Source organism: Hemiscyllium ocellatum, chromosome 12, assembly GCF_020745735.1.
Source record: "Hemiscyllium ocellatum isolate sHemOce1 chromosome 12, sHemOce1.pat.X.cur, whole genome shotgun sequence".
Classification (NCBI taxonomy): domain Eukaryota; kingdom Metazoa; phylum Chordata; class Chondrichthyes; order Orectolobiformes; family Hemiscylliidae; genus Hemiscyllium; species Hemiscyllium ocellatum.
Window position 1 is genome coordinate 38,003,614 of NC_083412.1, and position 15,725 is coordinate 38,019,338.

Genomic DNA, 15,725 nt, shown 5'->3' on the forward strand with positions numbered 1-15,725 from the left:
GTCAGGAGGCTTCTCTTCCTACTTCCACATAATGGTCTCCAAGGCTCTCCAAAATTTCTTTATTGGTCCCCTTCCATTTCTCATGTTTCCCTTTAGGGATATTAGATGAAGACTTGACATCAGGTTCCATGCCTCCACCTCAATAAACACAGCCACTAGATATAAATTGTCACACCGTTTATCAAACATGCTCTCTTTAGTAATGACCCATAAGCCTGTAATTAATTACTGAAAAGACAAAGCCATTGTCTTTGACTCTCTGCGAATATTTGTTCACTCACACCAATTCTGTTTTCTAACTACTGGCTGGGGCTGTACCAGGTTATCCACAATTTTCATGCTATTTTTAACTCTGAGTGAACCTTCAAATCTGTATCCTCTCCTCCACAAGACCATTGGCTTTCGCCTTCACAATATCGCTGGCATTCACTCCTGACGTAGTTTGCCGTTGAAACTTTGAAATCTTTGTTTTTATTCCCTTCAAATTCAATCCCACGTTCTGGTTGGTGCCCCATCTTTTGTCTTGCACAAATTGGAGCACATCCAAAACACTCCACTCCATATCCTTATCTGCTCCAAGTCCAGGTTTCCAGTAGCTCTTGTACATTGGCTCCTGCTCCCCTAACAAATTAATTTTAAACAAAACAAATCTGAGAAAAGAATATTGAATCAGACAATGAGGTGTCTGTTAATCAGGATCCATTCATCCTTCTACCACCAAAGATGTAATTGTGAAAGCCAGTGCACATTTTGTTGACAGGTGTCGACTCACTAAAGAATCCGGAGTGCTCATTGACAATTAATTTTACAAGGAGCTATAAAATGAACACTAGACCTCAGATTAGAATATGTTAGGCTTCTGCTTTAAAGTGGCCCCCACAAAGCAGTTGTATCAATACCTGCATAGGTTGTTGCAGGTCATTATACTGCCAAATTTGTGTGCCATGTGCCCTATTTTTGAGAAAAATACTTCTTGATTTATTGTTAAATCCTAGGACAAAAAGTGATTGTGATATTATTAAAATAAAGGCATCGTTCTGTTTTTTGAATGTCATTCATTTTGATCAAGGATCTCAGTGTGTATAATTAGGATAATGTTGGTGCAGAGTCAGATACTGTTCAACATAGAAACACAGAAAGTAAGACTAAGTGTGGGTCTTTTGAGCTTGCTGCACCATCCAATATGATCCTGGCTGATCACCTAACTCAGAACCCTGTTCCTGCTTTCTCCACATACCCTTTGATCCTTTTAGTCATAAGAACGATATCTAACTCTCTTGAAAGTTTTCAATAGTTTGGTGTCAACCACTTTCCACGACAGAGAATTCCACTGGCCCTCCAATCTCTGAATGAAGAAATTTCTCCTCATCTCAGTCTAAATGGCCTGCCACATATCCTTAGTCTGTGACCCCCTGGTCCTGAAGTCCCTGGTTTCCAGAGTCCTTTTACTCTTCTCAGGTACATGCTCAAATCTAGCTTCAGGATAAGGTACTGAGTTGCACAATTGAAAGGGGTTCGTTTTCCACAGTATCTATCTATCTTGAACATTTAGACATTGCTCATTTTGTGAAAACATTCAGGCAGTTTTGATGTTTACATCATGTATATTAAGGATTTACTCCCTCCACCACTGACACTCAGCTGCAGCAGTGTAAACTATAGGCAAGATGCACTGCAAAAATTCATCAAAGATCCTTAGAACCTTCTACACCATGACCGCTTCCATCTGGAAGGACAAGGACAGCAATTATTTGGGAACACCACCATCTGCAAGTTCTTCTCTGAGCCACTTACCATCCTGACTTGGAAAAATATCACTGATCCTTCACTGTCACTGGATCAAAGTCTTGGAATTGCCTCTTTGATAGCACTGGGTGTCTACCTACAGCATATGGACTGCAGCAGTTCAAGACCATAACTTTGCCTAGGGGAGGGCAATAAATGCTGGCCCAGCCAGCGATGCCCACATCCCATGATTAAATTTTTAAAAAGAGCAAACCTAGCCATCACACAAACAACCATGTGGCTTTCAGTTCTTACCTGTAGCTCTAAAATGAATGTATATAACTCTCCTCTGTCAGCACCGTTCCACTGTCATTGTTTTTTTTTGCCTCCATGATGTTTCCATGGGTTAACAGATAAAAATCTGGTTTACAAGATTTCTGGATTACAAGCTCACTTTAAAATAATGTATCTGCAACAACATGCATTCACAAAACATGTTGACACAGTGAATGCACATGGGCATTATCACAGTATGCTTGTTTGTTTCTGACTGAAAATCATTACCTGATTACACCAACAAAATAGTTTTCCAGTTTGCTCCGACATCTGAAAAACTTGCTTACAGGTGGCAAGTGGAGTTAGGGGGTCACCTGACAGCCTTAAAGTGACTGAGTAGCATGTCAGCCTAGGTAGGAAAGTATAGGGACCAACCCCACTGACACCTGATTGGCCCTCACCTGATCCCTGTGAAATTTCCAGTGTGAACTTCAATGGTACATTAAGAAGGGAATCTTCTGAGATGTCCTTTCTAGTTCCAAAACCAAATTCTAAATGAGTCAATTTTGTCCAGTGTAATTTAATTTCTTGGTCAGATCGGATACTGATTTTGTCTCTCACTGGAAACCATATAAGGCTGAACTAGCTTCTTCACAGTTCTAGTTATATTTGATCTTTAATTGAGTTCCTGTATCTATACTGTCACCAAGATGAGCCATTTTGAAAATTACATCTCCTAACTCTGATGTCTCCTCAGCTGATGAGCTGCTGAAACCCTCATCCATGCCTTGGTCACCTCTTCCCTTTGACTACTTCAGTGCATCGCCACTTGACCACCCAAGTTCTACTGGATGAAGTTGAAGACATTGAGAATTCTGCTACCAATGCTCCAACTTGTAGCAAGTTTTATTCACCCATCACTCATGGGTTTGTCGGTCTCGATTGGCTCCCACTTAAACAATGCTTAACTTAAAAATGCTAATTCATGTATTTTTTTCAAATTCCCTCACCCCTCGATCTGTGAGCTCTGCGCAATTTCAATTTTATTCACTTTGCCATTGATGTGCCTTCAGCTGCCAAGGCCATAAAATCTGGAATCTCCTTCTTAAATCTGACTTCCTCTCCATTTGTGTTTCCTCCTTATGGATGCTACTGAAAGACCTAACTCTAGGACAAAGCTTTTGGTCATATGGTGCCTTATCTCCTTACTTGGTTCAATGTCAACCCCCACTGTTCAACAAATATCCTGTAAAAGTGTTTTTACATGTCTTATTATGTTAAAAATGCAATGTGAATAAATTTTTTAACACTATTTTGCAGATTTACTGACTTAGAATTTCACTGGTACCTTTCTTATTATTTACTAGTCAATTGTTCTTAATAAAATGAGCAGAGCCTTTTGTGAGTGATTGACTCTGGGAATATTAAGGTCAATTGTTCATTCAACTGCTTCATTGGAAATATGATATCGTGACATAATTTGAAATATCAAGGTCTAAAGTGACAATGTCTTCCCACTCATTCTTTATCACTAATTTGGAGTAAGAAAATGTAATTAGAGGAAGACCTTAGAAACATGGTATAATTTTTGATTTGTCAAATGCTGCTGTGACCTCTTTGGAGATAATATCAGGATGTACTGTATCGTAGCTGCCAAGTAATCTTCATTAAAAATCTGAGATGATTGTCTCTTCCTCACTTGTTAAAGTGAGGGATTGGCATGATTTCACAAACATGTTTCTTTTTTTAATTTGGATCAAAAAGAAATAAAAAGTGTTATTAGTTCTTATTTCTCTTTGTGTATCACCTATCAAGAGAGAAAATTTGAAAAGGCAACAACTTTCCCCTTCATTTGCTATTTTGTCTTTTAAGTTCATATTTTCTGTTTTTTGTCATGGGATTAATGTGTTGCTGGCAAGACAATTATTTGTTGCTCATCCCTAATCCCCTTTGAGAAGGTGACCTTGTTGGACTGCTTCAGATGAACCACGGTAGTGTCATTAAGGAGGGAGCTCCAGGAATTTAATGCAGTGACATTGAAAGAATGAGGCTATGTTACTAAGTCAGGATGCTGTGAGACTTGGGAAGAGAACACATCTGCATTAGAACTGTCTCATTAACACCAGCCTGAATTTTTGCTCCTGAGATTAGAGCTAAAACGTTTCCCCATTCTCCAATCTCAGCACAGGGGGGAAAATGTGCACTATAAAGGAGATTTTTTTTCAACTGTGGCAAGATTCTATGAAAGCTGGGTTGGGTGACCGCAAAATGAGAGGGAAGAATGCCAAGTGCCTCTGTGTACTCCCACTGTGTTATTTTTGTGAAAGAAAAAAGAGCTCAAACCCTTCTTTATGCTCCGCACACTTCTCATCTCTCATCCATACCAACATATTCAACTTCATTTATTCATGCTCTGTATCCAACACCTCCCCTGCCATGCTCACCTCCCACCACTCGCTCACTCATCCATTGCCCTACATAAGTTTGCATGAGGCAATGCTGTAAGATCTGCCCTTTAATGTTATGCCAACCTGCGTTCCCTTACCCATTTCAAATAGCCCTTTTAAAGCTCACTAGCTACTTAGTGCCTACTCATTACTCCGCCAGGTACAACCCTTTCCTGTTGCACCTATTGTTGCAGTTAACCCAGTATCCGTCACACACAAATCTCAGGCCTAATACAGGGACAAAAAAAAACAAAGTTGTACTGTCAGTTGCATATTTCAATATATTTAAAAAGTACATTTTTTTCTTAAAACTGATTTGTACATTTACATTCCTTTAATTATTCAATGTATTATGATAGCCAATGTTTCATTTAAGTACTTAACCCCTTAACATCAAGCACTGGAATTCATAGTCCCACTTCAAATAGTTCACAAACGTTCTCAGCTGTCCAACAAACAGTTAAAATGATAGGCTGCCTAATATGTTCATGGATGATTGAAACACTGCGTTTGCAATGCTAAACCACCAATGGAAACACAGGTTTATATCAACAGAGAGAGTGCAATGGCAAGCAATGATTGTTTAATGGTTTTCAAAATTTAGCATGGACGATGTTAGATGCCTTGACGCCTTGACAGCTCGACAGCTCCCTTTTGATTGTTACTTTTGATTGTTTCTCTTATGTTTTCGGCAGTTCCAATGTGCTTCATATTTTCAATGAGTTTACACACTACTGCACATTCAGGATTACATTTAACAATCTCTGCCAAAGGGCAGTTGATCTCCACTAAGTATATGCTGAGGCTATATCAAAACGTATAACATATATTTCCAAATGAGTTAATCCCTAGCTTACTAGAATCACATGTGGATGGAGGCACATGTAGAATGACCCACTGCCATTCCCACCCCAGAAAAAAATGGTACATGCTGGTTGGAGGGGGACTTGTGCCTTTTAGGCATGCCTGTCATTTCTGCAATGATGGAGTGACACCATGCTATTGTGAAAATCTAGGCCTGTGAATCAGTTGCATAAATTCATTTCCTTGTTTGCAGGTTACACGAAGTACTCATGGATCTTCAGCAGCAGCAACTGAAGCAGTTAGCTGATTGGTTAACAAATACCGAGGACAGAATTCACCAAATGGAGGCACAACCCCTCGGTCCAGATCTGGAAGCTTTAAAACTACAAGTGGAAGAACACAAAGTACGTACTGACTTCTGTATCTGAGTCCAAAAAGTAAATATGTTTTCAGTTTGTGTTCATGAGGCTTAGCTCTCGTTAAATGAAGAAAAGTGAACCAGTAAACAACTCTACAATTAATTTATTTTACAGATTCCACATAAATTTTAAATTCTGATACAGTGATGTCTTAGTACAATGATCTGATAGAGATGGTGAAAATTTTGTTCTTATTTGTTTACCAAATAAGAACAGTATCAGTCAAGAAAATATAGTTGTATCTTGATTTCAGAACATTCGAGGCATTCTTTGCACCATTTTGTTTTATGAACAGAAATAGGAATATGACCAAAGTTTAAATGACTTTATGAACATCATAAAAAATATGCTTGGGTGTGATAACCAGGCTTTAGCTGCTCATTCCTTTCCTTGATTATCTTCTGTATTCAAGGTACTTGTTACCTCTACAATCGGAAATTCAGAATTGCCCATCCTATTCCCACCAAGCTTCTTTTCCAGTACTTCCTTGAGGACCTAGTCTTCCCAAACTCCTCCTGATTCCAAACACATCCAGTATTGCACTTCACTATCTGCAATTATTGCTTGTCATAGACAATATCCATGCATAATCAAACAAGGCCTTTCAGCAAGTGTTATTCAATGATGGTGCTTGGAGCCTGGGTTTTGACATCAGTTTAGTTTCTGTACAGTTGCATGTTAGTTCTTCACAAAGCCTTCTTACCTTGTCCTACTTCCACACACCTTGGTTTGCTCAAAAGACTTTGGTAATCACTGAATCAAACCTTTAGTTCTCTGTATCTTCCTCTGATAGCTTTTCATTCCTCTTTTTTTCTTCCAATATCTTCAACTCCTTTTTAGAATTTTCGTTCTCATTCTGCCACCAAAGCCTAACCCCTAAGTTTCTCACTCAGGATTGCTTTGTTCCTTTCCTGCCATAGCATTTGCACTGTGACTCCAAACTCATGATGATTTTATTATTGACTCACCTTGCCCTCTCTTCTGCTATCACTGCCTCGCTGTTCTTCTTAATCTTTTCCTTCAACGTCAGCATATTACTTGTGCAGATGGCTTGTTTGATGTGTAATGAGGCAGATTTGATAAGGGAGGTTAAGATGACTTAACTCGTAGAGACAGCGACCATATTTTATTAGAATTCACCCCACAATTTGAAAGAGAGAAGCTGGAATCTGATGTAACAGTATTACAGTTGAGTAAAGGTAACTGCAAGGAAGATGGTGAGAGCAGTAATGGCAGGAGTTTCTGGAGGGAATTCGGGAGGCACAGAAGAAATTCATCCCAAGGAAGAAGAACTATACTAGGAGAGAGTGAGACAACTATAACTGATAAGGGAAGTCAGGGACAGCATAAGAGCAAAAGAAAAAAACATACAATGTGGTGAAAATGATTGGGAAGCCTTTAAAAACCAGTTGAGGACAAGCAAAAAAAAGCAATAACCGGAGAGAAGATGAAATAAAAGAGTAAGCTAGCGAGTGATTGCAGGACTTTTTTTTAATCAAAGTATATAAACGATAATAGAGAGGCAAAAGTGGACATTGGCCCACTGGAAAATGAGGTTACAGAGTAGTAATAGGGAACACAGAAACGGCAAAGGAGCTGTGAATATATACTTTAAAACAGTCTTCACAGTGAAAGACATCAGCAGCACACCAAAACATTGGGAGTCAGGGAAAGATGTAAATGTGGTGACTGTCACCAAGAACAAGGTACTTGGAAGCTGAAAGGTCTGAAAATGGATACTCTTCCTGGACTGGAAGGACTACACCCAGACTTCTGAAAGAGGTAGTTAAAGAGATTGTAGAGGCATAAGAGGTAATTTTTCAGGAATCATTGGAGTCAGGAAGGGTCCCAGAGGGCCGGAACATAACACCCTGTTTAAGAAAGGATGGAGGTAAAATTGGGAAATTATAGGCAAGTTAACTTGACCTCTGTCGTTAATAAGATTTTAAGAGTCTATTATTAATGATGAGATTGTGGAGTACTTGGAAGTGCATGGTAAAATCGGGCTGAGTCAGCAAGGAGTTTTGCAGAAGTCTGTATTGGGACCACAACTATTCGGCTTGTGTGTTAATGATGTGGATGAAGGAACTGAGACATCGTTGCTAGTTTTGCAGATGACATAAAGATAGACAGAGGGACAAGTAATGCTAGGTAAAAACAATGACTGCAGATGCTGGAAACCAGAGTTTAGAGTAGAGTGGTGTTGGAAAAGCACATCAGTTCAGGCAGCATCCGAGGAGCAGTAAAATCGACATTTTGGGCAAAAGCCCTTTATCAGGACATGTAATGTTGAAGAAGTAGAGAGACTGTAGAAGGACCTGGATAGTCTAGGAGAGTGGGCAAAGCTGTGATAGATGAAATTCATTTTGGGGAAGTGTGGGATTGTGCACTTTGTTTGGATAAATAGAAGCATAACTATTTTCTCAATGGGGAAATGCTTCAGAAATCTGAAACACAAAAGGACTTGGGTGTTGTAGTCCGAGATTCTCTCAAAGTGCAGATTCAGTTGACAGTTAGGAATACAAATGCATTTCAATAAAGCTAAAATACAAGAGCAGGGATGCACTGCTGAGGCTATATAAAGAGCTGAAAATGTGTTGCTGGTTAAAGCACAGCAGGTTAGGCAGCATCCAAGGAACAGGAAATTCGACGTTTCGGGCCAGGGTCCTTCATCAGGAATGAAGGGCTCTGGCCCGAAACGTCAAATTTCCTGTTCCTTGGATGCTGCCTAATCTGCTGTGCTTTAACCAGCAACACATTTTCAGCTCTGATCTCCAGCATCTGCAGACCTCATTTTTTACTTGAGACTATATAAAGCTTTAGTCATACTACATTTGGAATATTGTGAACAGTTTTGGGCCCAGTATCTAAGGAAGGATGCGCTGGATTGGCATGGGCCCAGAACAGGTTTACAAGAATGGTGCCGGCACTGAAGGACTTGTCATATGAGGACTAGTTGAGGACTCTTGAGTCTGTACTCAATGGAGTTTAGAAGGATGAGGGGGGGGGAATCTGATTGAAACTTATGAGAGGCCGAGATAGAGTGGATGTGAAGAAGATGTTTCTAGTAGTAGCAGAAACTAGGACCTGAGGCTGCCGTCTCAGGGTGAGGAGGAATTTCTTCAGCCAGCGGTTGGTGAATCTGTGGAACTCATTGCCACAGAAGGCTGAGGACACCAAGTCATTGTATGTATTTAAGACAGATGTCGGTTCTTGCTTAGTAAGGGCATCAAACGTTATGGGGATAAGGCAGGAGAATGGTATGGCGGACTCCATGGTCTGAATGGTCATATGGTTGTCCTGTTGACTTTGCTAGATGAGTTGGTCATCTGACTATGGGCTCAATCACAGATGGGGAAATTTCTGACTGATTACCTGTATTTCTCACAACGCGTTTGTAGCCCAACTACTTCCAATCCCATTTCTCTGCAACCCACATTTTTTTTTATTTTGGGGTGGGTAGAGGGGAGAGTGTGCATGGGGAATAAACTTATAGTTCAGGTACAATTGCATTTCCATGCTGCTAAATGCCAGCTTTATGGTTTCCAGTTGCCAAATGTCTGCGCAGCTGCAAGTCTTCTCAAACTCTCGCTCTTGTCCTTTGTTATCTTTTAATGTCTGTGTGTTTTTAAAATTCTGTTTATTCCCCTTTGTATGAACACCCACAGCTAATGTGTGTAGATGTCAGAAACTGTGGTGCTTCAGTCACCTGTCAACAAATCTAGATGGACCACATAAAAAGCGATGAGTGATTATTTCCCTTGGGCAAATCATTAATTTTGCTAAAAGGAAAGAACACCTCGGCCCTTCATTCCTAATTATCTTCATAAGGCTCTATCTACCACGCTCACATCCTGTGTCCGTATGAGGAGTTCTAACTTTTATTTACTGCTAAAGTTGACACCATCCATTTTAATGCTTCCCGCACCTGTAGAAATGTAAGGTCCTCATCCATCTGAGTGAGCATTAAATGGATTTATTAAGCATAAATTTACAAGCGTTGAGAAGAGAGGACATGCCTCTGCAGCCTTGCAGACTCGGGCTCCAGTTCATTAATTCACATCACCATGACATTGTTCCTTTTTGTGCTTAGCCATTCCTTGAAAAAAAGGCCAAATTAATTCTTTACTTCACATAACCTTTCCCCTGCCAATCAAGCTATCATTCCTGCCCCAGCATAATGCTGAACTTTTGTATATTTTTTAATACATGCTGTCATGCCAAATCTGAACATATATCTGTGAAATGTAACTCTGCTGGTCATTAATTTCCTTTTCTCAGCCCAAGTTAGCCAACACTGTAAATTGTTCCTCCCCATCAAGTTGCCCCCATTATTATTCCTCACTTCTAAAATCCACCTTCACCTTCTCTACTCTTGTGGACTGATTGCAAACTCTCATCAGGTTTCTACCTCCTGTTTTTGTGCTGAAGTGATTCTAATCTGAAATATAAATTAATTTGTCTGTGATGATGACCAAGCTACATTAAATCTCGGTTAATCCACTTGCTTCCATTTCTTACACTCCTCCTAATATTCTTTTAATAGTTCAATGTCAGATCAGCTCTGTGAAACAGATTGGAATGTTTTTTTTGCTATAAGCTTTAACAATTTGCTTTTTGTCAGTGGCTTTTTTAAATCTTTAGAACTGTTGACACCAATAAAATATGAAAATTCACATTATTAAATACTTCTAGCTTGCTATAAACCTATACCTGGCTACTGCTTGTTTGAATCAGCAAGAAATTCAACTAATAAAACGTTAAATAGATACCGGCATTCTGTTGGATGTCAGAAGATAATAAAACACAATTATTTTTGTTTTTTTTTGTAAAACATAGTTTAGTACCAAATGAAAATGATAGGCAACACTGTAAAATTTGTTTGGGAGCAGTTAATGCCCTTTCATAAGTCAATATCTCAGTTCTTCCTTTATGAACAATGGAATATTTTAATGCCTGACAACTGGTTTTTTTTCATATTTACTCGGGCTTGGGTAGCAGTTGCTGGCCAGCACTTGTAGTTGTAGAGAAGGTGGTGATGAGTTGCCTTCTTGAACCACTGCAGCCCATGCACTGTAGGTAAAGCCACAATGTTGTCAGTGAGGGAATTCTGTGATTTTGACCCAGTGATGATGAAGGAATTCCAAGCCAGAATGGTGAGTTATTTGGAGGACAACCTGCAGATGACAGTGTTCCAATGTATCTGCTGCCCATGTCCTCCTACATTGGAAGTGGTCGTAGGTTTGGATGATGCTCTGTGAGGATCTTTGGTGAATCTCTGCAGTGCATCTTGGAGATAGTACACATTACTGCACCTGTGCAAGAGGATGTAGTTATAGAATATTTCATTGACTCTGTGGCAAGACTTAAAATTATATCTATAACAGATCTTAAAACTGATGAAAGTTGGCTGTGATCAAAACATTTTGATCTTAAAAACGAATGTTGTCAGAAAAAATAGTCACGTTCTCTGTGCCTTCTGTTGAACAGCAGGCATCTAGTTTGTGCATCATTTTAAATCAGTGTTTTCTATTCATCTGAATGTGCTGCATAGACAAAAGGATACATGCACCTTTCCTATCCCTATTACAAATTCTGAATAAAACCTTTAAATTCCGAGTCCAGAGGTTTCTAATAAGAAACCTATATACAGCATTGAGTCGAGATTATGGGCACATCTAAGCTTCTGTTGTTGAAGCAATAGCAATGCCTCTGACCCATGATTTCCATGGTAATAAAATCTGAAAGTGCTAGAAATATTGAGCAGGTCAAGCAATATATGTGTGGAGCAAGAAACTCAGTTAATGTTTTGGTCAATGACTTTTCAACAGAATCAGGAAAAGTTTGAAATGTAATAGCTTTTAAATAGGCGAAATGGGGGAAGGTAGAGAAAAATGAAAAAGGCCTATGATGGGAGTAAGAAGGTGAGCTTTTGAGTGACAAGAGAGATAGAAAGGGAGAGTTAATGGGATAATCAAAGAAATGAAATTTGGATGGATAAAAACTGTGAAAGGCAGAATAATAAAATCTGCCATCCAGAAATAAAAATGAAAAGAATAAGATTGAGGCAAACACATGACAAGACAAGGAAACAAAATGGAATTGGTGGTGAAAGTGGGGAGAAGAGGAGCTGGTGAAAGGGGTCATTGTCTGAAACTGTTGAACTCCATATTGAGGCCAGAAGTAACTACTTAAAAGAGAAAATGCTGTTCCTTGAGATTGGGTATTTAGATTAGATTAGATTTACAGTGTGGAAACAGGCCCTTCGGCCCAACAAGTCCACACCGACCCGCCGAAGCGAAACCCACTCATACCCCTACATTTACCCCTTACCTAACACTATGGGCAATTTAGCATGGTCAATTCACCTGACCCGCACATCTTTGGACTGTGGGAGGAAACCGGAGCACCCGGAGGAAACCCACGCTGATACGGGGAGAACGTGCAAACTCCACACAGTCAGTCGCCTGAGTCGGGAATTGAACCCGGGTCTCCGGCGCTGTGAGGCAGCAGTGCTAACCACTGTGCCACCGTGCCGCCCACATTTAATGTGACACTGCACCAGTTCAAAGGTCGTAGACACCAGCAAATATTCATTGTGAGACCACTGTCTCCCACTGGTACCTCAATTACAATTCCTACACTGTATATGCAAGATGGAAAATCAAAATTGCAGGCACCTGGAAATTCTGGGGTCATGGTTGTCCACTGAATGGAGGTGGCCTACAAAATGGTTACTCAATCTGCGTTTGGATTCCACTGCATGCAGGAGATCACATGATAGAGAATACAGTATAATTGAATTACACTGAATTAAATTGAAAGAACTGCACATAAACCAAGGAGGTGTTTTTGTGATTTTGGATGGTGAGAAGAGAATGGGTGTGACCTACGTCACTATTGACAGGTCCACCGCCCATGGAGAGTCGTACCTGGTTGTCTGCCCCATTTTGTAGTTACATGTGTGTTCAGATATCCCTGGAGATGGAGCATGGAGTGCTCACTGGCGCAATTGTGGCCTTTATAGTCCAGTGGGCACCACAGGGCAGGGGTGCATCATCATCATCCTGGACACCTTATTTTAAATTAGTAAATTTGCATTAGCCGTTAATTGGTAGTGCCCGATGAGGGGCTGTTTAACCCCATTTTTGTTCCCTTTAATTTGAAGAATTGAGGAAGCTTCACTTGATCTAATTCCATGCTGTATCTGTCTTGAGAGTGTTTGATGAGGATAGTGTAGAGGGGGATTTCCTTTCAATTTACAAGCGTAGCGAGAGCTTTAGTTTCCGTTTACAAAGATAGAGAGCAAAAGTAACTTTTTTTTTAGGATGTGGAAGGTAGAGGAGAATGTCCAAGGAAAAGTATATGAAATGTGTCTCACTTGGTCAGGGGCCTTGTTAACCATTGTCAACAGTGAGGGGGAATCCTCCATTGAGGAAAAAGGAAAATGTATCAAAATCCCTCTTATGGAATTTGCACTGTCAAAAAAAATGGAATTCAAATGAGATACAGCCTGTGAAAACTGTAGTTGATGTAGCAGTGAATATCAGTACACCTATACTGTATACTTTCGGATTTCCCAGCCCCTTAAAGGAAGCCAGAAGTTCAAGAGAGTGGGAGTTGGACCACAAGAGATTGAAAGTAAGGTAGAAATTGGAAGCAACTTTGGTGAAAGAATCTGAAAGAGTGCCATCATGGACATCAATGTTTGAGGAAAGGAACTGAGGGTGGGACATCACATAGGACTGTAACAATAATGTTCCACAGATCTTACAAAAAATATAGATGCAGCTAGGATCTGTGCTGTTAACAATGACATTTTGTTTGGAGGACGTGAGTGTGATGAGTCAATAAAAATGTTTGTTGATGTGAGACAAGTCCATCCAGGCAGAGGAGAGTGATGGTCGATGAAAGCTAGATGAACTTTCATTCAAGGAAGAAGCCAGAAGCCTTCAGGCCACTCTGGCGCAAGTTGGAAGTTTAGAATGATTGGACATTGAGGATATACATAGGGCCAAGAACAATTTGGTGGAGTACATTAAAAGAGTCATAAATGTCGATGGAAAGACAGAAAAAATGGGCAGGGGAAATAAAGCTAAGATAGGAATAAATCCGTGTTGTGGAGCAGAAACTGTCTTATAATATCGGACAGTTCTGATTGTGGTTTTTGGGCAGGAGGTAGAAGCAAGCTGTCTGAATCTGGGGACTAACAGTCTGACGTTTAATTTATAATCCAGTTGGAGGTAGAGGAAATGTTGGTGCAACAGTTGAAAGTTTTTTTTGTTAAAATACCAAATGAAATGAAACTAAGGACAGAGATAGCTTTGTGGTAGAGCGAATTGGTGTCAAGGGATACCAGTGTACTCAACATACACAGTGAACAAATGTATCATTCATATTATAAATAAGATTCAATAAATGTGACTTCTGAAAATATCTTTCCTGACAATTGCTTGTTCCTGTATAGGTACTTCAAGAGGACTTGGAGCAAGAACAAGTACGTGTCAACTCTTTGACACATATGGTGGTGGTCGTTGATGAGAGCAATGGTGATAATGCCACTGCTGCTCTGGAGGAAGAGCTCCAGGTAAGAAATAAATATCCAGTGACGAAATAATTGTACTTCAGGAACCCAAATACAACATTATTAAATGATATTTTTTCTTGTCCATGCATCTTTACCCACAAAGAAAACATCCTGAAACATGTTTTAAAATGAAGATTTTTGTAAATTTGGTCTAATTTGCTTGTGAATGCTGTGAAGAATAGACCAGTAATTGGGAAACAAAATGGGGTGTACTTTACAGAATCATTGTGGCATAGCAACATTTCTGAAATCCCTTCCAAAGGAGAAGAGACGCTAATCAGAAGTTAAAACTTAAACGAGAAAACAAATAGTGGATGATTGTTGAAGCTTGGGTATTATATCTTAAAGCAGACCAGTTAATGGAAAGAATGATGTTGATGATGCTAGAAACAAGGAGAGTAGCTTAGATCAGAGTCAGATGAACTAACAGTGCTGAATGAGGCTGGAGAAATGCTAACAGGAGATTTTGTAAATACAAGTTGTTCTGCTATAACATGCGTTTCATTAACACAAATTCTTTACGACACGATTGACAAACTGGGACACTGTTTCTAAAGTGCAAAATTTTCAAGTGTGCATTGGTTATAATCCGATTCCGGCCCCATTTGTTGAAATGGTGCAGCTATTACACGATTTTCCTATAACATGGGATTGCATAAGAATGAAACTGCTGTGTTATAGCAGAACTGACTGTAGTGTTCCAAAATCCTCAAATGTGTTAATAGACTGGAAGTTCTAGAAGGTTGCTGAGGATCACAGTGAGGGACATACAGGATTTAGGGCACTATGGAATGTTGGCCACACACATGCCTCCTGATAGTGTGGGTACTGACTTCAAGATGCTCACACCTGACATCAGGGCCACTGCCTTCCTGTACCAGTGTGATGGTGGGCAATACACCAGATATTCTAGAATTCCATTGCATGGTCATGTACATAGGGCACCTTGTTGTCTGTTTTTGATCATCTCTTCTGACACTTTGGGGTAGCTATTCGGGACGGCCTTGGGTACCTTTGAAAACTTGTACACATGCTGATTTTTATTTTGAAAAATCTGTTTATCATCACATTGATTTCCATCCAAACTTAAGCTGACGTTTACTGTCAAATCATTTTTTTCTGCCTTGGATTTCACAAACTAAGGAACTACTTATCTTGTGACTCTAATATTACTATCAAATAAATTATAACTTTAAGATGATTTTGCTACTTCATAACTAATATCACCATCTTGCTTTTTGTATTGCATGCAATGAAACATTTAGAATTTTTAAAAACATGACACACAGGATGCTATAATGTAATTGCCTACTTTATGAGAGCCATAATTTCATTTGTTAATAAACATTTGTTTCTGAGTAGCGTGAGGACTGGGTCACTGTGTTAAAAAGAAACATCCCATATGCTGTAACGTTCTGGGTCACTACATAGAATTACAAAAAATGTCTTTTTCCACCCTATCTCAAC

The 15,725-nt window shown here is 39.6% G+C and overlaps 1 protein-coding gene across 7 annotated transcripts in view; it reads left to right on the top strand.

Annotated features, from left to right (window-relative positions):
- dmd (dystrophin) overlaps positions 1 to 15,725 on the top strand; it is a 1,983,095-nt gene that overhangs the window by 772,302 nt on the left and 1,195,068 nt on the right. For all 7 annotated transcript variants that reach the window (XM_060833515.1, XM_060833512.1, XM_060833514.1 and 4 more), the window contains 2 exons: positions 5,506 to 5,656; positions 14,139 to 14,258. In XM_060833515.1, coding sequence (XP_060689498.1) covers positions 5,506 to 5,656; positions 14,139 to 14,258 — 271 coding nt within the window. The remainder of the gene's footprint in view (positions 1 to 5,505; positions 5,657 to 14,138; positions 14,259 to 15,725) is intronic.